General features: G+C 45.9%; 1 protein-coding gene across 4 annotated transcripts in view; it reads right to left on the bottom strand.

Moving 5' to 3' along the window:
• Window positions 1-23,114, bottom strand: part of FBXL5 (F-box and leucine rich repeat protein 5) — a 251,460-nt gene that overhangs the window by 118,756 nt on the left and 109,590 nt on the right. For all 4 annotated transcript variants that reach the window (XR_003854714.1, XM_029590712.1, XM_029590737.1 and 1 more), the window contains exons 6-7: window positions 15,593-15,718; window positions 6,406-6,554 (exon numbers count right to left, since the gene is read on the bottom strand). Coding sequence is in view for 3 of the 4 variants with exons in the window: in XM_029590712.1 (XP_029446572.1) it covers window positions 6,406-6,554; window positions 15,593-15,718 (275 nt within the window). In the remaining variant the exon portion in view is untranslated. The remainder of the gene's footprint in view (window positions 1-6,405; window positions 6,555-15,592; window positions 15,719-23,114) is intronic.

Below are 23,114 nucleotides of genomic sequence, written 5' to 3'. Positions count from 1 at the left end.
GTATCCTAAGCTTACTTTATTGTGTGCGTGTGCGCATATTATGCATGCAGTGCTTGCGCAAAGCCAACGCACTGCACATACTGACATCCTATGGTGGGCAATACGTACAAAGGCGCATGCAAGATGGCAGTTCCGGCCTACCACGCGGTGTGCAGACCAAGTTTGAAGCAAAGCCTAGCCCACCGGGAGGCTGCTCAACTCACTTGTAAGCCCACTTTCCTATGCCCCAACGGGATTGGGAACAATGTTGGTATGGCGCTCCGAGCAAGGAGAGCAGAGGAAGGCTTACCGAAACCCCTCTTTTCTGAAGGTAAATCTTCTTCCTCTGGAAAAAAAAAAAAAAAGTACCTGGACTCAGCGCTTACCGGCTGAGTACAGAGGTGGTCTCCGGCTGCGGGGGGGGAGGGGGCTTTAGCTGTCACCGCTGCACTCGGCTTCCTGCACCTGTTGTCTTTCAGCTGCTTAAGCAGCAAAGTTTACACTGGGAACCAGCTAACGGACCAAGGCACACCTCTGAGGGACCTCGGAAATCACCTCAGGAATTCTCAACTGGGGGAGGGCCCTTTAGGAATCACTGCAGGAGAGAGGGGTTCAATCTTTTCTCCAATTTAAAAGTAGAATTTCTTCTTCCAAAGGTACAGTGATCCCCATAGGGAAAGCATGTCTACATCTGCTGGAGACGGAGAAATATTGAAGGGCTGAGGTCATTGCAGGGGTGTATCTAGGGTGACATCACTTTTGAAACCTGACTCAGTCTCCATCTGCTGACAGGGGAGCACAACCCATTGGTCTAGAATCCATCTGGCTTCACGCTAGGAAAATGGTCTTTCATAAGAATCTTGTTTGAACCTTCTTTATGTCGAGTTTTGGTGAGATATGAGAAACTGCAGGGCTGTATTTTGATTTCTCATTGTTTCTACAGTCTCCTTTACCTTGTCCCCAAAGAGGCTTCTCATGCACAAGGTGTATCCACTTGATTTCGTGGACATCATCCCCAATGACTGAAGCCCTAAACCATGCTAGCCTCCTTACTGCTATGGCTGTCAGATACACCTGCTGTTGTACCAAAAGAATCTTAATGGTATATTGTGCTTTGCACAATCTTTTGTCATCTGCCATGATTTTGTTGTAAGAATGCTATTCTTCCTTTGGTAACTTCAAAGAACATTCCTGGAGTTTGAGGTTATTTTTGAGATATTGAATTATCCTGACCTGATATGCTGCAATTCAGGCCTGTAATGTTGTTCTTTAGTATGTCTTTATTTCCGACTGTATCTATAGTCCTTGGATTCTTACCTGGAGGCGTGTTTGAGTATGTTTTTGTCTTCTTGGCCTTCATCACTAATTCAACAATAATGGAATCATGAAAAAGCTGTACTTTCTCATGCTCTAGGCATTTCTGTATTCTGTACAGAAAAAGTAATTTCCAGATTTTGTTTTGCACTGTTATGAACATATCAGGCATAGGTAATGCTTTGTACTGTTTCGGAATCTGAATGAATCTTAATACATCTTGCAAGTCTGTTATATCTTCTGCATCCTCTTCTAAACTGAATGGGATGGCATCTGACAATTTTTGGAGAAAATTTAGGTATGAAGAGTCCTCTGGAGGCTTTAGACTTCTAGACTGAACCTGAAGACAGATCTGGGGACAGTATATCTGATTCTAATATGCAGAATTCTTTTGAATAGTAAGCATCATCCAATATAATTTGTATATATATGAAATAGTTTCTCCAATCTTGTACTGTCATCTTCCTTTGGAAAATAAGATAATAATTTTGATTGTAGATGCTCACATTTCTCTAGTTCAGGTTGTGTTGAGTTTTTTTTGTTGTTCTGGTAGCCGTTTCATGTATGATCTTATGAAGTCAGTCAATCTTTGCACAAACACGTGACATTCTTGCACAGGTTCTTGTGGTAGAATGTCTGGTTGCTCAAGCTCTAATGATTTGGTTTGGAGTTCCAGTGTGAGTGGTGATGTCATACTTCCTTATGAATCTGCATGCTTTATCTTTGTGTGTTTCCTTCCTACTTGAATCTCTGGGGAACACTCTGATGAAGCACATGGAGCATAGAGTCGTGTATGTTGTTAATTTAATTTATAGACTGCACTTTTATCACTGAATAGGATGTCCATACGCTTTTGTTTGGGTGATAACGTTTTTCTGTGCTGGTACTTTGGCGCTAGAATTTTCTGCACTGTTGTTTAAGGCACTGGCAATTGTGCGTGCCAACATCTCTGTGCCAGGAAATCTGCGCTCTGTTTTGGCACCGGCAATTTTGTGCGCCAAAGCTTCAGCACCAGCAATTTCTCTTGGCTCTGTAGCTTTGGCTCTAATATCACAGGATGCTTTCTCTGCGCAGATGGCTCTTTGCTCTGACTTGGTTCAGTGCTATCTTGCTACAGCATAGTTGAGACCAGTTTCTTTGATGATATAGTACATTCTCAGCTTACCTAGACAGGATATGATTTTGCAATGGTCTTTGATGAGCTCCAGTACTTATATTTTAAGTGGATCTCTCTGTAAGAGTGCCTTCAAGGACATCTGTCTGCAAGGGCCATAATTTAGCATTTTAGACACAAGGAGTGCAGGTCTGTAACCGTCTCTAAAAGCCAGAAAGGAGGCCCAGACAACTGATCCGTAAAGATAGACTTTTATTGCCAGCAAGATGCAGCTAAGACAATGGCTTAGTACAACTGCATGCCCCTCCCCCTCGGGAGCAGGCTCTTATACATTCTACAATTCTTATCTTTCACACATGCGTTCTGCGCGATGCTGAGCAAGCATATTTCAACTGAGGATTTAAAGTAGGTGTAGCTTATAATCAGACTATTGTTTCGTCATTTAATTGACGGGATAGGTTAGACATTTTATAGCATCTATCGTATTAATACAATACAAATTATTATTTCAAAATGGAGGTGCGTTCCACTGAATGTCAGTACGTAACTACGTTACTACGTAATGCATGCCATTGCGTCCAAATGTTAGTACATTCAAGGTCCAGTACAGACATCTCATGACCACACTGTTGACCGTTTTTAAATGGACTCATCTCCTTTTTCTCAGCTGACATTATGGAAAAACTGCAGTGACTAAGAGAAATGGAGACATCAAGCCATTCGCCAAAGCAGATAAAAACAGACAGAGGAGACTTGTAGATGGGGACACTAATGTGGAAAGGACCGCACATGCTCAGAAAGCAAAACAAACTGAGCTATGAGAGAGAAACTGCCAGACTTAGCGCTGTCGGATTACGTCGCCCATCTGTGGAGCTGTTTGGGATACTTGTCCACGGAGAAAGAAGAAGAAGGGGAAGCCTCAACTTCCCAAGTGTCAAAGGGAGCATCCTCCTCACTCAAAGCGCCCAGGGACACCGGAGATGGAACCCCTATGCTGACCCTAAGCCTAGACTCCGAAGGCACCAGGAACCCCAAAGGTATGAATGCCGGCATCGGTAGCACCAAGGGAATCAAGAGGCCTATTGGCACCAAACCTGATGGTCCTTCCTCAATGGAGGAATCAGCCACCGGAATAGCCTCCGGTAGGGGCCACTTTAGTGCTCCATGCGGCATAGAGGGTGGCCGGGGCACCGGGATGGGCTGCATCAGCAAGGCACTGAGCAGTAAATCCAGTCGCTCTAGCAACAGTGCGAGCATTGATGGAGCCGGCTCTGGCAGCGATGGTGGCCCCCGAAGGAACCCGTGGCCGACTACCAACTGTACACTGCACTCCAACTCCTCCTCGAATGCTGACAATGAGAGGACAGTTTGAGGAGGATGTGGAACCGAATTCCCGGAGCCCTGACGGGGATTGGTGACTATCACCAAAACCGAAGGGGATCGCCTCTGGCCCTCAGGCTCAATGGAGGATGGAGCCTGCTCGGACCCGGGCCGCTTCGGGGGCAACTCAGTGGATGCCGATGCCTTCCTGAGCTTGGAGCCATGGGAAGATGGCGATAGAAGGCAATGCTTTGACTTTTCTCGATGCTTGGCCCGGTCCTTCCCTGGAGCAGAGGGCGATGGCGAAGATCCAGACCTGGAACGAGAAGAAATAGAAAGCAGACGATCCCCTGCACCCAGTTCCACCTGAGAACTCAGCGGTGGAGAAAACGTGGGAACAGGGGCCCTTGACTCAAATCCCTGGGGCGTCGATGCCCCCGATGCCGAAGTTGAGGGCTCTGACTTTTTGGTGCCAAAAAGTTTATCCATTTTGTCAGGACGCACGCAACGGCCCTCAGGAGTCATCTAGGCAAAGAAGGCGCATGCATCCCCAAACGTCGTGCGATGCCCCCAGGGCACAAAATACAGATCTCATGGGGGTCTGTGATGGACATGGTGAGGGGGCACTGAAGCATCGGCGAAACCCAGACACCGCTTTAGGAAAAAGAACCCGGCGCATGATCGATGGCCAGCAGATACCGGGAAATGGCCCCGTCTGTAATCAACAGCGAACAACATAAAACATACTGTGATGCCTAGTCACTAACCCCAGGAGACAGAGGGACCCAGCATGAATGGGGGGGGAAAAAAAAAAAGGAGACACACATTTTTCCCTAAAATTTGCCACAAGATCAACAGCAGCGATGCGAAAGCTTTACAGAAAAAGAGAATGAAGAGGGTCCCTGCGTGAATGTGTGGATAGTGGCATGCTGGGCATGCTCAGTGTGCCAAAGTTCTAGAAACTCTGACAACTCTTCCTTGCTAGGCTCCATCTGATGTCACCCATGTGTGAGGACTACCATACTGCTTGTCCTCTGAGGACTGTATTTTACTGTTCAAGGAGAAGAGATGCTTAAGAGGATAATTTTCTAGGAAGGGGAATTAGTGACTATCAAGGGGAAGTGGGGCATGAGAGCCAGCAGAAATTGGAGGCGAGACTCAGGGACTCTGGGTGGGGAGCTGAGGACTCCTGAAATAAATTGTGGGGTTTGGAGGGGAAGGGACTTGGGATGAATAACCAGGATCACAAGGGCAGACAAAAAGGGCTCTATTCTTTCTACACTTCTCTTCCTCCTTACTTCACTAACCCTCTATCTGCAGCCCCCAACAGTGTTCAACTGCCATTTGTCCTTCACCCACCAGTGCTTACTACTGAGCACAGATGGACTAAGAATGGCTGAGGTTTGAGCACTGGTGAGGGCTGGGGATGAAGAATCACTGGGATAAGGAGGAGAAAAAAAAGCATGTACGGGTGTGTTTTTCTTTAGAACAGGGAGTTCACACCAGGCCCTGGTCCTTATCCTCTCCTCCATGAACAAGTTTCTCCTTTCCCCAGCTGCACCCTCCCACTGCACCTTCCCTTCCCCCACCTAGTTTCACTTCCTGTTTATCTACAAATTAAGCCCTGCCCCCTGCCACACAGTCACACCAACTTCCCATAAACTCTCACTCAACTCCCACCCATACACATACTTCAATATCTTCATACATACATGGATATTTTACCCCACACACCCACTACAAAATCACAATCCACAAGCTCCTATACTCCCCCCCCCCCCCGCGCAAACCAATTCACTACATACTCCATCAGTTGTCATGCACCTACATATGTTCACCCACCTATCTTCCTATTCTCTACAGCCACTCCACACACACACACCCCTAAACAAACCCATTTCTAAAATTCTTACACTCATGTCAGCGTACCCCCCCTACACATGCACGAAATCCTCCCCATACACAGCTCACATGCATCCCTACTTATATCCATAGCCCACAATTCTGCACCCCCCCCCCCCCTCCAAAAAACCCCCAAACATACACACCTTCACTGGAAATCTATGATGGAAAGCATTCCCAAAGTTATGCCTCTGGTTGCTTTCCTTACTTATTTCTTAATTGAATAATTGTGTTTAATTTTATACTCTGAAACTGAGATACGTTAAGAGTATAATTTTGTATTTCTTTGTAGATTATATTATTTTCTGCTATTCATTGTTATATTTTTAATTTACTTTATAAGTATTTTTATGATTTTTTCAATGAAATTTGTTGTATCATGCCTTCAGCATCATAGTATAAAAATGACTTATAAATCAAAAAAACAAACAGCATTTACAACAGCTTCTTAATGAATTACCCCATCTGTGGATTTATAGCATTTATAATAGAAAGCACAAAGCAGAAGCTAGCACAACTAATGTACAGATCAGCTCTGACGAAATAGTGCTTCACTGTGAAGAGCGCATACAAATTCATGCATAATAAAATGCCCCATTTCTAACAAACCACCAAATATTATGAATTTAAGTCTCATCTCCATGTCTAAATGTAAACATTTCTCAGTGCTGTTTTTGTAAACCATTCTCTCAGTGCAAGGAAATCAATTAGATTAATACAAATTAAGAACTGCACAACCAGAGTCACTAGGTATAACTGATGCAGGCAATACATACCGTCTTGCTGCATACAGCAGAACTGTATGCCAGTACTAGGGATTTTACTGAAGATCCCACATAGGGAAGGACATTATGTATCACACCATGAAGTAAGTGCTTCTCCCTCTGAGCAATGCTAATAGCTGATGATTCTTTCGTAGCATCTTCTGTTAAACAATCAAAGACATAAAATGACTGAATTTATATTTTTGTATTACTGAGCAGCAGAACAGCACTTTTCAGAGGACAAAAAAAAAAAAAAAAAGAATAGCTAGTTTTCAATTTAAGAAAATACTTTATAAATTCAAATAAAATTTGTAATCAATAACCAAGAAAAATGAAAGGTAGATAAAATGAAGAAGTGCAGTTTATGGAATCCTACTTTCCCTGCTCTATCTGAAGGTTTCATAGAAGGCAGGGGTGTGAAAGTCTTCCTCCAATATTCTAGTTTACTAAGGGGCCAATTTTAAATGTTGTGCGCGCTACCCGGCGCGCACAAATGTACACCCTATTTTATAATATGCGTGCGCTGCCACGCGCGCATGTTATAAAATCCTGGGTCGGTGCGCGCCGAACCCAAGGGGAGCCCAGATGGCTTTCCCGGTTCCCTCCAAGGCCGCTCCGATTTCGTAGCGGCCTTGGAGGGAACTTTTTTTTTTTTTTTTTTTTAGCTCCCCCCCTTTCCCTTCCTTCCCCTATCTAACCCACCCCCCAACCCTACCTAAATCCACCCCCCCCCCCAACCTTATCTTGCTGCGTTACGCCTGCCTCTGCCAAGCGTAACTTGCGTGCGCCGGCCAGCACCTGCTGTCCCTTGCTCCTACCATGTGACAGGGGCCGACCAATGGCACCCGGTAGCCCCTGTGACATAGTAAGGGCAAAGGCTATCGGCGCCATTTTGAATACTGGCAGCCGATGGCCGAAGTGCAGGAGATCGCTCCTGGATCTCCACTGGACCACCAGGGACTTTTGGCAAGTCTTGAGGGGGGGGGGGGGGTCAGGAGGGTTGGGGGTTGTAGTTAGTTTTTGGGGTTTTTTTTATATTTGCTCCATAAGATGCACAGACATTTTCCCCGCACTTATGGGGGGGAAAAGTGCGTCTTATAGAGCGAAAAATACGTTACCTTTATGTGGCTAAGTAGCAGCAAACTGTGGCAGATAGCTGCATAAGTCAGTACTTATCCAGTTATCCAGCCGCCACTTTCCTGGATGCAACTTTCTGCATCAGCCTGCAACTTTCTTGCAGTTGGGGCACAGGAGATGGGGTTTTCCCACATTCTCATCCACAGCTGCTGTAGAATACTGTAAAACAGTATAACTGCCCGTTCCGCTGGCTATTCCAAAATTTGGAGGAAACTAAACATCTCTGTGCAAGGATCTTTATCTTTGTGCAAATGTACTCCAAGTGCTCTTCCTAGTTTATCCTTTAATTTTGAGTAAGAAAAGTCTTCCAGAGGGGAGGAATGTTCTGGAAGCTCAGGTATGGCAGTTAAAGGGAATTCCTGTCAATTCCTCTTCCAAACCTAAGGGTGTAGAAACACTAATCTGGGACCTCAATGATGAAGATGGTGACTTGGGAGGGGATGTCTTGGTCGCTTTGGAGGGGGAATAGTCCAGATGTTTGACACCTCTGTACTGCTGGACTCCAATGCAACTGAATTAGGTAAAGAAGAACTTCATGACGGGGTTCCAATGGCATTTTGATGAAGAAGCATTAACGCGCCTGCAATAGTGTGGAAGTGATCACTACAAGCCGGTACTAAGTGGATAGTGATGGTGGTGGTTCACACTTAGAAGTTGTGTATAAGTTAGGCATTTAAATATTTTGAGTTAGGTTGTTGACAATGGGATCATATTGATTGTATTACAGATATCGTTGTAACATGGTGGACTACTTTGTGCTATTAGATGATTGGTGATTATGAGAGTGGGCAGGAAGTTAATGTACATAGAAGCATTTGAGTGATAGATGTCCTTGAATTAGCCCTGAGTCACAGGGTGAAACGAGGCTCTTGTCTGATGAATGTACAGTATGAAAATATATTGAATACATCAAGTAAAATAATTATATTATCATTGTACAATACAACTGCACATTTTTCACACTGTTATAGCATCCCTGGAGTAAGAAGAATTGCAGAATACAATTGTATATTTGTTATATGGATTGTTGAAATATTCATATAGTAAGAACAGCATGTGATATTGAGAATAAGATGTTTTAATAGGAATATGGTTATATATGTTATGTGTATGAATGGTATGAATGGAATGAGTGAAGGGTAATGCATGTATTGGGTTATGATGGGGAATTTTAGGCAAGAGGGTTAGATTAATGATAATTTCAGTACAATGTGGTCTTACGTAAAAATGTATGTTTGATAAAGGTTATAGTTGCATTATACAAAATAAAAAAATATATAATTGGCAGGTAAAGTTTCCTAGTACCTCTGATTCTATATGTGGATTTTTTCTTCAATGCCACACTACTCCAACCCCGATGTTCTGGCACGCTCTGCCAAAGGGGGAGATTTTGAGGAACTCCACCTCAACTCTTTTCCCAGTGAGGCAGATGACACAGCACTGAGGTAAGAGAAGTGATTGCATCTTCTAAGAGACTTATAGTTCAGCAAAATTGCTTACCTTGTAATAGGTGTTATCCCAGGACAGCAGGATGTAGTCCTCACATATGGGTGACATCAATAATGGAGCCCTGTACGGAAAAACTTCTGTCAAAGTTTCTAGAAACTTTTGACTGGCACTGTGTACCCACTAAGCATGCACAGCATGCCATGATCTTCCTGGCCACAGGGGTCTCCCTTCAGTCTCGTTTGTAGCAATGAGCGTTAGCCAAAAATAAAACAAAACTATCGGACCCAACTCCGCGGGGTGGCGGGTGGGTTTCATGAGGACTACATCCTGCTGTCCTGGGATAACACCTATTACAAGGGTAGCAATTTTGCTTTATCCCAGGACAAGCAGGATACGTACTGTTGGGAAAAATGAGGCAGCCTGAAATCACGAAAGGTTGGATGTGGTAGGAGTTGGATTATGCTGGAAACAAGTTCTTTAAGACAGATTGTCCCATAGGCTGAATCTTGTCTTCCTTCCTTGTCGAGACAGTAGTGGGCCGCAAAGGTGTGACGAGAACTCCATGTTGTGGCTTTACAAATGTCAGCTATCGGTACTGAACGATAATGTGCTACTGAGGTTGACATTGCCCTTACTGAATGAGCCTTTACTCGACCTTGGAGAGGAAGGCCTGCTTTTTCATAGCAAAACTGTATGCAATCTGCTATCCAATTGGATAAAGTTTGTTTATCCACTGCTTTACCAGGTTTGTTTGGATCGTAAGATACAAAGAGTTGAGCGGATTTCCTGTGGACTGCAGTGCGGTTTATATAAAATGCTAGTGCACGCTTACAGTCCAAGGTATGTAAGGCTGTTTCTCCTGGATGGGAATGAAGCCTTGGAAAGAATGTAGGTAAAACTATGGATTGGTTTAAGTGGAATTCCGTAACTACCTTAGGAAGGAATTTTGGATGTGTACGGAGATCCACTCTGTTATGTAGGAATTTCGTGTAGGGTGAGTACGTGACAAGTGCTTGCAACTCACTAACCCTTCTAGCCGATGTAATGGCTATGAGAAAGATAGTTTTCCATGTGAGAAATTTGAGATCACAGGAATCTATGGGTTCAAAAGAATGCATGAGTCTTGTTAAAACCAGGTTTAGGTCCCGTTCTGTGACTAGTGGCCGAATTGGTGGTTTTATGTGCGTTAAACTTCTCATAAATCTGCTGATGAGAGTTTGCGTGGAAATTGGTGCATCTCCCATCTTATTATGGTAAGCTGAGATTGCACTTAAGTGGACTCTTACAGATGAAGTCTATAGGCCAGAGTCTGAAAGATGGTATAAGTATTCTAGTAGAGAAGTTATGGAGCAGGAGAAAGGATCAATACGTTTTTGCCTGCACCAGAAGGTAAACCTTTTCCATTTGGAAGAATAGTTCTTACGTGTTGAAGGTTTACGTGAAGCTAAAAGCACTTGAGATACATTAGTGGAAAGATTGAGTGGTTGTAAAATCAAGCTTTCAACATCCAAGCTGTCAGGGATAGGGATTGAAGGTTGGGGCGGCGCAACCGACCCTGATCCTGAGTTATGAGAGTGGGAGCTACTCCCAGACGAATTGGATCCCTGATCGAGAGGTCTAGAAGTGTGGGAAACCATACTTGTCAAGGCCAATATGGGGCCCCTTGTCCTGTTGTAGCTTCACTAGAGTTTTGGTGATGAGCGGTATCGGAGGATACACGTACAGTAGGCCTGAGTTCCAAGGGCGAGCAAAGGCGTCCTTGGCTGGTTGGTTTCTCTGTTTGTGTAGAGTGCAGAATTTGTCCACTTTGTGATTCACGTATGACGCAAAGAGGTCTATTGTTGGTTGTCCCAACGTTGAAATATCCTGGCTGCTACTGAGGGATCCAGGGACCATTCGTGTGGTTGGAATTGACGGCTGAGTCGATCCACTATCACATTGTGAATGCCTGCCAGATAAGTGGCCTGGAGAAACATTGAGTGTGTTAAGGCCCAGTCCCAAATCTGTGCAGCTTCTTGACAAAGGAGATACGAGCCCGTACCTCCTTGTTTGTTGATGTACCACATGGCAACTGTGTTGTCTGTCTGTATGAGGACAGTCTTGTGTGAAAGGCAGTCTTTGAACGTATGTAGCGCATAACGTATAGCTCGAAGCTCTAGGAAGTTTATCTGAAAAGTTGCTTCGAGTTTTGTCCAAGTACCTTGAGTCTGCAAATGGCCAATTTGTGCTCCCCATCCTGAGGTGGATGCATCTGTAGTCAATGTTACTTGCACAATTGGTTGTTGAAAAGGTAGGTCCTTGAGCAAGTTGTCCATATTTGTCCACCAGAGGAGCGAGGAGTGTAGTTCTTGAGTTACTCAGATAGGAAAAGATATTGGCTGAACGGCATCGGTGGACTTTTGAGCGTCCATTGAGTGAGTCTCATAGCTAATTTGGCCATAGGAGTGACGTGGACTGTGGAGGCCATGTGACCTAAGAGGGTGAGACATTGATGCGCTGTTATTTGTGTGCATGCTCGAAGAGAGGCGGTTAACGAGGCTAGTGTCTGTGCATGGTCCCTTGGTAGGAAGGCTTTTGCTGTTATGGTGTTTAACTCTGCTCCGATGAACTGTAACCTGTGAGATGGTGTGAGGTGGGATTTTTGGTAGTTGATGAGGAATCCCAAGGAATGGAGAAGATTTATTGTGAGCTGGAGAGAATTGAGAGTTCCTTGCTGTGATTGACTCCTGGTGAGCCAATTGTCTAGATAAGGAAACACGTGCACACCTTGCTTGTGTAGATGAGCCGCTGCCACTGCTAGACACTTTGTGAATACTTGAGGTGCTGAGGCAAGGCCGAATGGTAGTATCCTGTATTGGTAATGTTGAGTACCCACGAGGAATCATAGATACTTGTGATGAGGCGGGAATATGGGAATGTGAGTGTAAGCGTCTTGAAGATCCAGAGAACAGAGCCAATCTCCCTTTTGAAGCAGTGGTAGCATGGTGCCTAGAGAAACCATCCTGAATTTTTCTTCTCTCAGGAATTTGTTGAGATTTCTGAGGTCTAGGATTGGATGTAGGCCTCCGGTTTTCTTTGGAATGAGGAAATAGCGGGAGTAGAATCCTCTGCCCTGCTGAGGTCGGGGAACTGGTTCCACGGCCCTGGCTCTCAGAAGGGTGGATAATTCTGTTTGTAGACTTGTGGATTGGTCTTTTATTGTCCAAAACGAAGTGGGAGGAGTGTTGTTTGGTATGGTGAGAAAATCCAAGTGGTAACCCTGAGATGTGATGGAAAGTACCCACTGGTCTGTGGTTATGAATTCCCAATTGTGATGGAAGAATGTGATCTGACCACCCACTGGTATGTGTTGTGCCGGATTGGGAGAGCAGCTGCTGTTCCCTGGAATCACTTCAAAACCCCGACGTGGACGCTGTCCGTGGAGGGGGTTGAGGTCTGGTTGTCCTGGATTGTCTAGGTTGTGAGCTTAGATTCCTTCCGTGGAAGTCTCTTAGATGATTAAGACTCTTGAGGTATAGCTGACAATTGTTTCAGAGTTTTGGAATGTTCCTTCAACAAAGAAACTGCTTCCTTAACTTTATCACCAAATAAGTTCTCCCCTACACAAGGGAGATCTGCTAGTTTGTCTTGTATTTCGGGCTTTAGGTCAGATGCCTTAAGCCAGGCCCATCCTCTAGCATTTATCCCAGTGGCCAACATCCTGGATGCAGTTTCAAATGAGTCGTACGCTGCACGAACATCATGTTTGCCTGCTTCAAGGCCTTTATGAATAATAGTTGAGAAGGATTCCTGAAGTTGCTGTGGGAGATTCTCAGAGAGTTCCTGGATCTGTTTCCATAGGTTACGCTGGTATTGAGTCATATATAATTGGTAGGCAGCAATCCTGGATACCAACATAGAACCTTGAAACATTTTCCTACCAAGATTGTCTAGCAACCTATTATCTTTGCCTGGTGGGGTTGAAGAATGAGTTTTTACTCTTTTTGACTTTTTCTGTGCTGACTCAACTACCACTGAATGGTGAGGTAATTGAGTTTTTTGAAACCATGGGATGTGTTCGACCAAGTATGTTGCGTCCACTCTTTTGTTGACCCAGGGGTATGGAGCAGGGATGTTCCCATAACCTGTGCAATAACTCTACCAGGATTTTGTGGACTGGAACTGCCAAAACCTCCTTGGGTAGGTCCACAAATTGTAGTACTTCTAGTGTCTTTTGTCTGGAATCATCCTCAGTGTGTAATTGGAAAGGGATGGTATCTGCCATCTCTGACAAAATTGGAGAATGAAAGGTCCTCCGGAGGAGAACGTCTTCACTCTTCTGGAGGTGATGGTTCAGAGAGGACTTCCTCTGAGGATGTGTCCGTATCTGTATCTTGCCAAGTGTCCGGTGTATGAGGATGAAGTGGAGTAGAAGGTGTGTACTCCTTTGGCCTGGATGGGTGTTCCAGCAGCTTAGATGGAAGCAATGGTGATATTGGTGGATGAGGGCGTGGAACCCCTGATGGACCGGGAATTGGCTCTGAAGGTGGAAGGTCCTTCGGGATATCCTCTCTAGTGGGTGGTGGCATTGTTGGTTCTGGAGATATTATTGGAATGGCACCGATAATAGTGTCTAGTTTGGCCAAAATTAGTGCAAAGAGAGACAAATCTGGTATTGGCATCGAGGGCGATGGTGCTATTGGTATCAACGGAGGTATTTATTTAACAGTTTTATATACCGAAGTTCTAGTAACAGAGTTACTAATCACTTTTTACATTACAACAGTTACAATGACAGTATATAGTATGTCTTACAATGGGCAAGGTTATGGGTTCTGGCATCGATGGTATCGGCAAGGATATGGGTACCGGCATCAGTGGAATTGGCGATGGCGGTATCGGCAGGTTCATGGGAACCGGAGTCGAAGGCATCGGTGGTGTCTATGGTTTTGGCGATGGCACCGCAGCTAGGAGTGCATCCTTTACTGCCTGGCGAATATATTCGTCCAGTTCCACCCACATAGCTGGTGAGACTAGAGCTGCTATGGGGGGAGGCGGTACTTCCCCAGGGCCCTGAGGAAGTACGGTTCCCGGCACCGATGGCGGTGGGGATCGCTGTGGTTTAGAAGGCCTTGGTGATGTTTCGGTCCTGCGAGGTTTCTTAGATTGGGACCCAGGAACCCTCGATGGATCACCGGGTATCGGGTCGATGTCCGGGTTGTGCGGCCTCCAATGCCGATGTTTCTGCTTACTTTCGGCGGTCTTTTCGATGATCGATACCGACCTGAACGACGATGTAGATGGGGTTGGCGATGCCCTATCCCCTGCCTCATCGGGTGTTTGCTCTTTTAACACGACCTTGTGGATCGCTCCAGCCGGAGACTATTGGGTGGATGTTGACGTCGAAGGCATCAATTGTAATTGGAACAAGTGTTCCATTTTCTCCATCCAGAGTTTTCTCCCTTTCGGCGTCATTTCAGCACATTTCACACAAGTTAACACGTCATGCTTTTCTCCCAGACACAACACACATTCTAAGTGCGGGTCTGTGATGGACATATTCCGCAACAGATCGGGCATTTTTTGAAACCCGAGGCCATAAGTAAGTCGGACAGCCGTCGACAACTTGAAGGCTGAAGTGCTGTTGGGGGTGCTACTGAGGCAGAGACACAATTTTATAGTGGAAAAAACAATGAAAACTGAAGAGAATTGAAGAAAAAAATACCGAGACCATACATGCGCGTGCTATGCTCACAAAAGACTGAGGAGGCTCACAAGTTAACACCTGCTTGTGAATTCCCATACTTGCTGAGTAGAGCTAAAAGCTCTACTAGCTAGGAGAGACGTGTCTATTCAGTCCCACTGGATGACATCACCATGTCATGGTTAATTCAGCTGTACATATCGACAGGAAAAAAAAAAGATACTTATTAAGAGAAGGAAAAAAAAGACAGAAAAACTTTGGCAAGTGACGAACAGAAAAAGCAAAATGCAGAAAAAAGTGGCAGAAAAAAAAAGTGATGAGATCTGAATGGTGGTGGCTACATGGGAGCACCTGCAGATTTTCAGAAAATCTATTCAGATTTTTTGAGCTCAGAGAGCATTTTTCTGCTTTGATGCCATCAAATGACATCACTTGAGTGGCCAATTACTGTACTGCTTATTATTTCAACCAAAATGTCAGTCTAAACAAAAGCATACCCAATACATTCTAGCATCACATTTAAGAGAAAATATTTGTCGTCACAACCTCTAAGTGTGAACCACAACCATCACTATCTTCTTAGTACCGGCTTGTAGGGATCACTTCCACACTATTGCAGGCGCAGTAATGCTTCTTCATCGAAATGCCATTGGAACCCCCCCATTATGAAGTTCTTCTTTACCTAATTCAGTTGCATTAGAGTCCAGCAGTACAGAGGTGTCAAACATCTGGACTATTCCCCCTCCAAAGCGACCAAGACACCCCCTCCCAAGTCATCTTTCCAATTGAATTCATTTGCACAAGAGTATAACAGTTTACTGTTCTTCCTATAACATTTACTTCTAAAAGTAGTTCTGCAACATCTAGATGGGAAAAAGGCTCCAGAGATCTTTGTGAACAGGAGACAAATAGTATTTTGCTTTCTCTCACCAGACTCATCAATATCAGCATCTTCATCCCACTCTTGGTAAGCACGGCTCTCATCCTTTCTGCTCTCCACCCAATCCTCATCTGGTTCTGTCTCAAGGTCGGTAGCAGGTCCATTATACCAGTCACCTACCCATGCATAAAACAAGAATCAATCCTTTGAAAATATATTTCCCATTAAAATTTCACAACAATATATTAACGTTTAAGGATTGCTACAAATAATTGTATATATTCTAATGCTGCAAGACAGTATAACAACATTTGATGGGTTTTTAAAAGTTCCAAACTACAGTACTATACTAGACTTAAAATTGGGAAGACAAGAAAGCTGTTAGGAGGTAAAATAAAAAAAAAAAAGCAGCAGAGAGAAAGGGCAAGAAGCAAAGATGGGGAAAAAAGCAGCAACAAGGCTGGAAATGAGGCAGAAAAAAAGTAGTAAATATAAAAAGGTGGCTGTCTACAGGAAAAAAACAGATTGGAGAGGAAGACAGAAGTGAAGAAAATGGGAGGGTGAAAAAAAAAGGAAGCACAGAGGAAAACCAGAGTGAAACAGGTTGAAGAAAATACACAGGTTGAAAGGGAAATAACATGTAGATTTTTTTTATATGGTTTAAAGTTTTATTATATTGTATTATTGTATGTTTTGAGTATAGAGAATCCTGTGGGTTCCTACTAAGAGAAATGTCTTATCTGTATAAGGGGAAAGGAGTAGCTTATTGTGGGTTGTAGCTCCCCCATATGGGAATCTGAGATGGTGAACTCCTAGACTATATAAACCTCTGCCACTATCTTAAGTTGTGAATCTTTTAGTTGACCCTCCTAGGGGCAGCATGTCCCTTTGCTGCTCTATTATGGTTCATTTATCCTAGGGGGTCTCTAGTATTGAGACCTAGGTGAAGTAAAGTAGATAGGATGCTTTCTGGAAACTTTTTGTTAAAAGGAAAAAGTTTTTCCATCCTTCTTTCCTCTGGTTTTGGTTTCTCTTTTTCTTAAGAATTTTCCTTTTGTATTTTACCTTAGACCCTAGGGCCCAGGGACTCAGCTTCTTTTTTTTTTTTTTTTTTTTTTAATCATTTTGAGTAAGTGGTGTCTCTTACAAAGAGAGAACCAATGGACCATCAATGCCCTTTTGGAGGAATAGCAAATGTTGCTTACCTGATGTAACAGGTGTTCTCACAGGACAGCAGGATGTTAGTCCTCACAAATGGGTGACATCGAGGATGGAGCCCACCACGGAAAACTTCTGTCAAAGTTTAACAGAACTTTGACTGGCCCCTACTGGGCATGCCCAGCAAGGCACTGACCCTGCAGCCAGCAGGGGTCTCCCTTCAGTCTGATTTTCAAAGCTACAGGCAGTGCCTAGAAAGTAAAAATAAAACGAACCCAACACCGCGGGGTGGCGGGCGGGTTTCGTGAGGACTAACATCCTGCTGTCCTGTGAGAACACCTGTTACATCAGGTAAGCAACATTTGCTTTCTCACAGGACAAGCAGGATGGTTGTCCTCACAAATGGGTGAGTACCGAGCTGAGGATGTCCTGACCTGCACCAATTGTACCCAACGATGTGCAACAGGCACAACAACTGGGGTGGAATTTGGGAAAGGGCATCCGCACCCTACTGGGAAGGTGGAAGGGTGTTGGTACATCATGTTGGAAAAAGGTTACGCAAGACAGATTGGCCGAAGATGGAGTCTTGTCTTCCAGCTTTGTCCAAACAATAGTGGGCTGCAAAGGTATGGAGAGAACTCCAGGTTGCAGCCTTACAGATGTCAGGAAGCGGCACCGATCGAAGGTGTGCCACTGAAGTCGCCATGGCCCTCACAGAGTGTGCTTTGACACGGTCTTGGAAAGGAATGCCAGCTTGCTGATAACAGAAGGAAATGCAGTCCGCCAACCAGGAGGAAAGAGCCTGCTTACCCACAGGTTGTCCTAACTTGTTAGGATGGAAGGAGACAAACAATTGAGTACTCTTTCTGTGAGCAACTGTACGGTCTAGATAAAACGCTAGAGCTCGTTTACAGTCTAGGGTATGCAGAGTCTGTTCCCCAGAGTTGGAATGGGGCCTGGGAAAAAAGATAGGAGGTATGATGGATTGATTGATATGAAATTCAGAAACTACCTTGGGTAAAAATTTAGGGTGAGTGCGGAGTACCGCCCTGTCCTGCAGGAGTTTAGTGTAAGGCGGATAGGTGACTAAGGCCTGTAACTCACTAACCCTGCGAGCTGAAGTAATAGCCAACAGGAATAATACTTTCCATGTGAGATACTTCAATTCACAGGAGTGCAGAGGTTCGAAAGGAGGTTTCATAAGACGACCAAGAACCAGATTAAGGTCCCAAGATGGGGCCGGAGGACGTAAGGGTGGCTTCAGATGGAGCAAGCCTTTAAGAAAGCGTGTCACCAGGGGTTGTACTGAAATAGGGACACCCTCTATACCTTTATGGAAGGCGGCTACCGCACTGACATGCATCCTAATGGAAGAGGTCTTTAGACCGGATTCTGATAGGTGCCATAAATAGTCCAAGAACTTAGAGATTGGACAGGAAAGGGGATCAAGGGACTGAGAAGTGCACCATGATGTGTACCTTTTCCATTTGTATGAGTAAGACTTTCTTGTGGAAGGCTTTCGTGAAGCTATCAGGACCCGAGAAACTGAATCTGAAAGGTTAAATGGTTGAAGGACTAACCTTTCAACATCCATGCCGTCAGGGACAAGGCTTGGAGGTTGGGATGGAGGAGGCATCCGTCGTTTTGAGTGAGAAGATGCGGGTCCATTCCCAGAGGAATGTGCCTGCGGATGGAGAGATCCTGGAGTATTGGAAACCATACTTGGCGTGGCCAGTAAGGTGCTATCAGGATCATGGTTCCTCCGTCCTGGCGTAGCTTCACAAAAGTCTTTGACACAAGAGGAAGTGGAGGGAATGCATAGAGCAGACCGGTTGTCCACTTGAGGGAGAATGCATCCCTCGGCCGAGAGTGCTGGCTCCGAATGAGAGAGCAGTAATCGTCCACTTTGTGGTTCTGAGGGGACGCAAAGAGGTCTATGCGGGGAGAACCCCACTTGTGAAACAGAGTGGTCGCTACCAGAGGATCGAGTGACCACTCGTGTGGTTGGAAGACACGGCTCAGCTGGTCTGCCAATACATTGTCTACTCCCGGCAGGTATGTGGCCCTGAGGTACATGGAGTGGGAGAGGGCTTCCGCCCAGATCTGCGCAGCTTCCTGACACAGAAGGAAGGAGCCTGTGCCTCCCTGCTTGTTTATGTACCACATGGCCACTTGGTTGTCCGTCTGGATTAAGATTATCTGATGGAATAGATGATCTTTGAAAGTTCGGAGCGCATAGCGGATTGCTCGAAGTTCCAGGAAATTTATCTGGTGTTCGGCTTCCTCTTTGGACCATAATCCTTGGGTTTGGAAGTCGTCCACATGGGCTCCCCAACCGATGTGAGAAGCGTCGGTGGTTAGGATTACTTGCGGATCTGGTGGAAGAAAGGGTAAGCCCTGAAGGAGGTTGACCTGAGTCGTCCACCAGGTTAAGGATAGGCGTAGCGCCTGTGTGACTGAAATAATGGAGGACAGAGGCTGAAAAGCTTGAATCCATTGGTGTCGTAGAGTCCATTGTGTTACTCTCATGGCTAGTCGGGTCATGGGAGTGACTTGAACCGAGGATGCCATGTGTCCTAGGAGAATGAGGAACTGGCGAGCCGTGGCAGTGTGTTGCGACTGGAGCTGGCGAGCTAAGGACATGAGAGTGTGGACTCGTTGAATTGGAAGGTAGGCTTTTGCCTGTAAGGTGTCCAAGTCTGCCCCAATGAAGGATAAGGTCTGAGATGGGACCAAGCAGGATTTCTCGTAATTGACAAGAAACCCTAAGGAAAGGAGTGTGTGAATTGTTAATTTTAGGGAGGATTGAGCAAACTGAGGGGTAGAGGCCCTGATGAGCCAATCGTCCAGATAGGGGTAGACGTGGACACCTTCCTTCCTGAGAAATGCTGCTACTACTATGAGACACTTGGTAAAGACTCGTGGAGCAGATGCCAGACCGAAAGGTAGTACCCGGTATTGATAATGGTCGTGGCCTATCAGAAAACGCAGATACTTGCGATGAGATTGTGTTATCGCAATGTGGGTATAAGCGTCCTTGAGGTCGAGAGAGCACAGCCAATCCCCCTTTTGCAACAGAGGGAGCAAGGCGCCCAGGGTTACCATCTTGAACTTTTCTTTTTGCAGATACTTGTTGAGGGCCCGAAGGTCCAGAATTGGACGAAGCCCCCCTGATTTCTTTGGTATTAGGAAGTACCTGGAATAGAATCCTTTCCCTTGTTGACAAGGAGGGACGGGTTCTATAGCATTTGATTGTAGAAGAAGGAATACTTCTTGTTGTAATTGAGTCAAATGGCTGGTTAGACTCCATGCCTGAAGGGGCGGGGAGTCTGGCGGAAGTGTTATAAAGTTGAGGTGGTAACCTTGTGCGATAATTGCTAGCACCCACTGATCTGAGGTGATCTGTTTCCAACGGTGTAAGAAGTGGTACAGACGACCTCCCACAGGGATGTGTGGAAGAGGGAGTTGGCTTGTGCTCAATACAGGGAAGTCAAAGGCCCGCCGCAGGCCCAGGAGGTGGGGCTACAGTAGGCCTTTGCTTTCTCGGCTGACGAGTCTGAGGCCTGTTAGAGGACCGTGCAGGACGAGCCCTAGTTGACGGAGGGTAGTAGCGGCGTGGTCGAAAGAACGACTTTTTAGAGTCCTTCTTTTGCGGTTGCTTGGAGATCACCTCAGGTGGGATAGACGAGAGTTGTTTCAACGTCTCATGGTGGTCTTTTAACTCTGCCACAATCTGTTGAATTTGTTCTCCAAACAAATTGTCGCCTAAGCAGGGTAAATCAGCAAGACGATCTTGGACCTCTGGGCGAAGGTTGGATGACTTTAACCAAGCCCAACGTCTAGCTGAGATGGCTGTGGCTGAAACCTTCGTGGAAGCATCGAATATATCGTAGGCAGTCCTAATCTCGTGCTTCCCTGCCTCAAATCCCTTGTGAAGAAGGGCTTGAAGTTGCGGTTGGTACTGGTCCGGCAACGTGTCAGCGTAGTCTTGCATCTGCTTAAGGATAGCTCTGTTGTATTGAGTCATATAGAGTTGATATGAAGCTATGCGTGAAATCAACATAGCTCCATGGTACACTTTTCGTCCCACACTATCCAGGAATTTGTTGTCCCTGGTAGGTGGGGTAGAAGAGTGCGGCTTAAGACGCTTGGCCTTCTTCTGTGCAGACTCAACTACAACAGAGCGATGATCCAGTTGAGGCTTTTGGAAACCTGGTGCTGACTGGACAAGGTATGTGGAGTCAGCTTTCTTATTAACTGGAGACACCGATGAAGGAGATTCCCAGTTTTTCTTGAGCAGATCCAAAAACACCTGGTGTATAGGGATGGAAGCGATGATTTTTGGCGCATCCAGAAATTGAAGGAGTTCCATCATTTGGTGTCTATCATCGGCTTCAGATTGTAACTGAAAAGGTACAACTTCTGACATCTCTTTTACAAAATTAATAAAAGAGAGATCCTCAGGAGGAGATCTTTTTCTACTCTCTGTAGGAGATGGCGGCGAAGGCAAATCTGTGTCAGAAGATGTATCATCATCATCACCCCAGGTATCGTAGGGATCATGTGGGGCTTGTAGCCCTGATGGACCTGGCTGAGGTTCTGAGGGCATCGATGGAAACCGAGGTGGAATCGGTGCCGTAGGTGGAATCAGAAATGGCATCGATGGCTTCGGTGCTGCCGATGGAATCGGTGTCTGGCGCGGAATCGATGGAGCCGAAGGATATATCGGTGGAGATATGACAGGAGGTACCGATGGAACCACCCCGGAAGGGGGAATCCGAAACGGTGTTTCTCCTGCCGATGAGAATCCAGTCGGAGACGGTGGTGTTGTCGATGGCACTGGAATCACCGATGGAAGGGCCATCATGAGCGCCTCCATACGGCTGAGTAGCGGTGCTAACGCTTGTATCAACGGCTCGGTGGTCGGTTCCCTCCTCGGTGGCGAAGCCGGTGCTGGTGTCGGTGCTGGGGGCGGCACTGGAACCGGTGCCGGAGACGGTGCCGATGGAGGTTGTAATTTCTTCATCGCTTTCTCGATGGCCTCCTGGACCAGCCGGTCCAGTTCTGCCCGGAGACCAGGGGTAACCATACCCGGCTCGACGGGAGAGGGAGGCTGAGGCAGGGCCGGAAGTACCACCGTAACCGGTGGGATCACGGCCCCCGCACCCCGGGAGGGGGAGGGTTTCCTCGATGCCAACGAACAAGACGTGGAGGATGTCCGGTCTGTTCGCGGCTTCTTTGTCGGTGGCTCGGCTTGAACAGAGGTCGATGGCTGTGGATCCTCGACAGGCCGAGACTTGTGCCGTCGATGGCGATGCTTTTCTGTCCGGGTCCCCTCGCCCATCCGGGGAAGGAATGGGAGTCGATGGCCGAGAAGCGATCGATGGCGGACGGTCACCGGAGGGTTGGCGATGATGGTACAACTTCGACGGTGCCGGTTCCGATGACGTCGATGCTATCGATGGCGTTGGGGTGGGTGCATGGAAGAGGAGCCCCATCTTCTCCATCCTGGCTTTGCGACCCTTGGGTGTCATTAAGGCACATTTGGTGCAAGTCAGGACATCATGCTCACTACCCAAACACATTACACAAACCCTATGGGGGTCTGTGATGGACATAGTCCGGGTACAATCCGGACAACGGCGGAACCCCGTTGCCATGGCTGGAAGCCAAAATTTAGGCTGGGGATCGGTAAGTGCCAACAGGCCTCAAGGGCCAAAATCGACAGCAGTCGATGGAAGAAGGCAAAAAACTTACCGGGTTCCGAAAGATGACTAAAAAATTTGTCGAAGGGAGACCCCTGAGGGGCAAATTTTCTTAGGAAATTAATTTCCAAATTCCTGTCAGGAACGTGGTTAGAGAGCTCCTTTCACCGCGTGGCAACTGCTGCGCGGAAAAAAGAAGACTGAAGGGAGACCCCTGCTGGCTGCAGGGTCAGTGCCTTGCTGGGCATGCCCAGTAGGGGCCAGTCAAAGTTCTGTTAAACTTTGACAGAAGTTTTCCGTGGTGGGCTCCATCCTCGATGTCACCCATTTGTGAGGACAACCATCCTGCTTGTCCTGTGAGAATAATTATTCATTCATTCCAAGGGTGAAGGAGTAGGATAAGTTGTAAGAAGACTAGTGATTCCATCATCAAATCAGGATGTAGCAGAGAGGAGCATGGAGGTACCATTCAGGTACAAACACAAAGAAGTGAAGAGAATATGGAGATACTGGATTAAAGGTATGAAAAAAATGGACCTTCACATTAACATCTACATTGGGTTAAAATCCTATCTGCCATCTATCAGGAAAAAGCTTAAAAACTATCCAAATGATTGGAAAAGACAAGGAACAAATTAAATAATTGGAATTAGCTTTAACCATTTAATAAGTTAACTGGAAAATTGGTTCTTACCTGCTAATTTTCATT

Source organism: Rhinatrema bivittatum, chromosome 1, assembly GCF_901001135.1.
Source record: "Rhinatrema bivittatum chromosome 1, aRhiBiv1.1, whole genome shotgun sequence".
NCBI classification, from domain to species: domain Eukaryota; kingdom Metazoa; phylum Chordata; class Amphibia; order Gymnophiona; family Rhinatrematidae; genus Rhinatrema; species Rhinatrema bivittatum.
The sequence above is the reverse complement of the archived record's forward strand: the minus strand, read 5'-3'. Positions and strand labels throughout refer to the sequence as shown.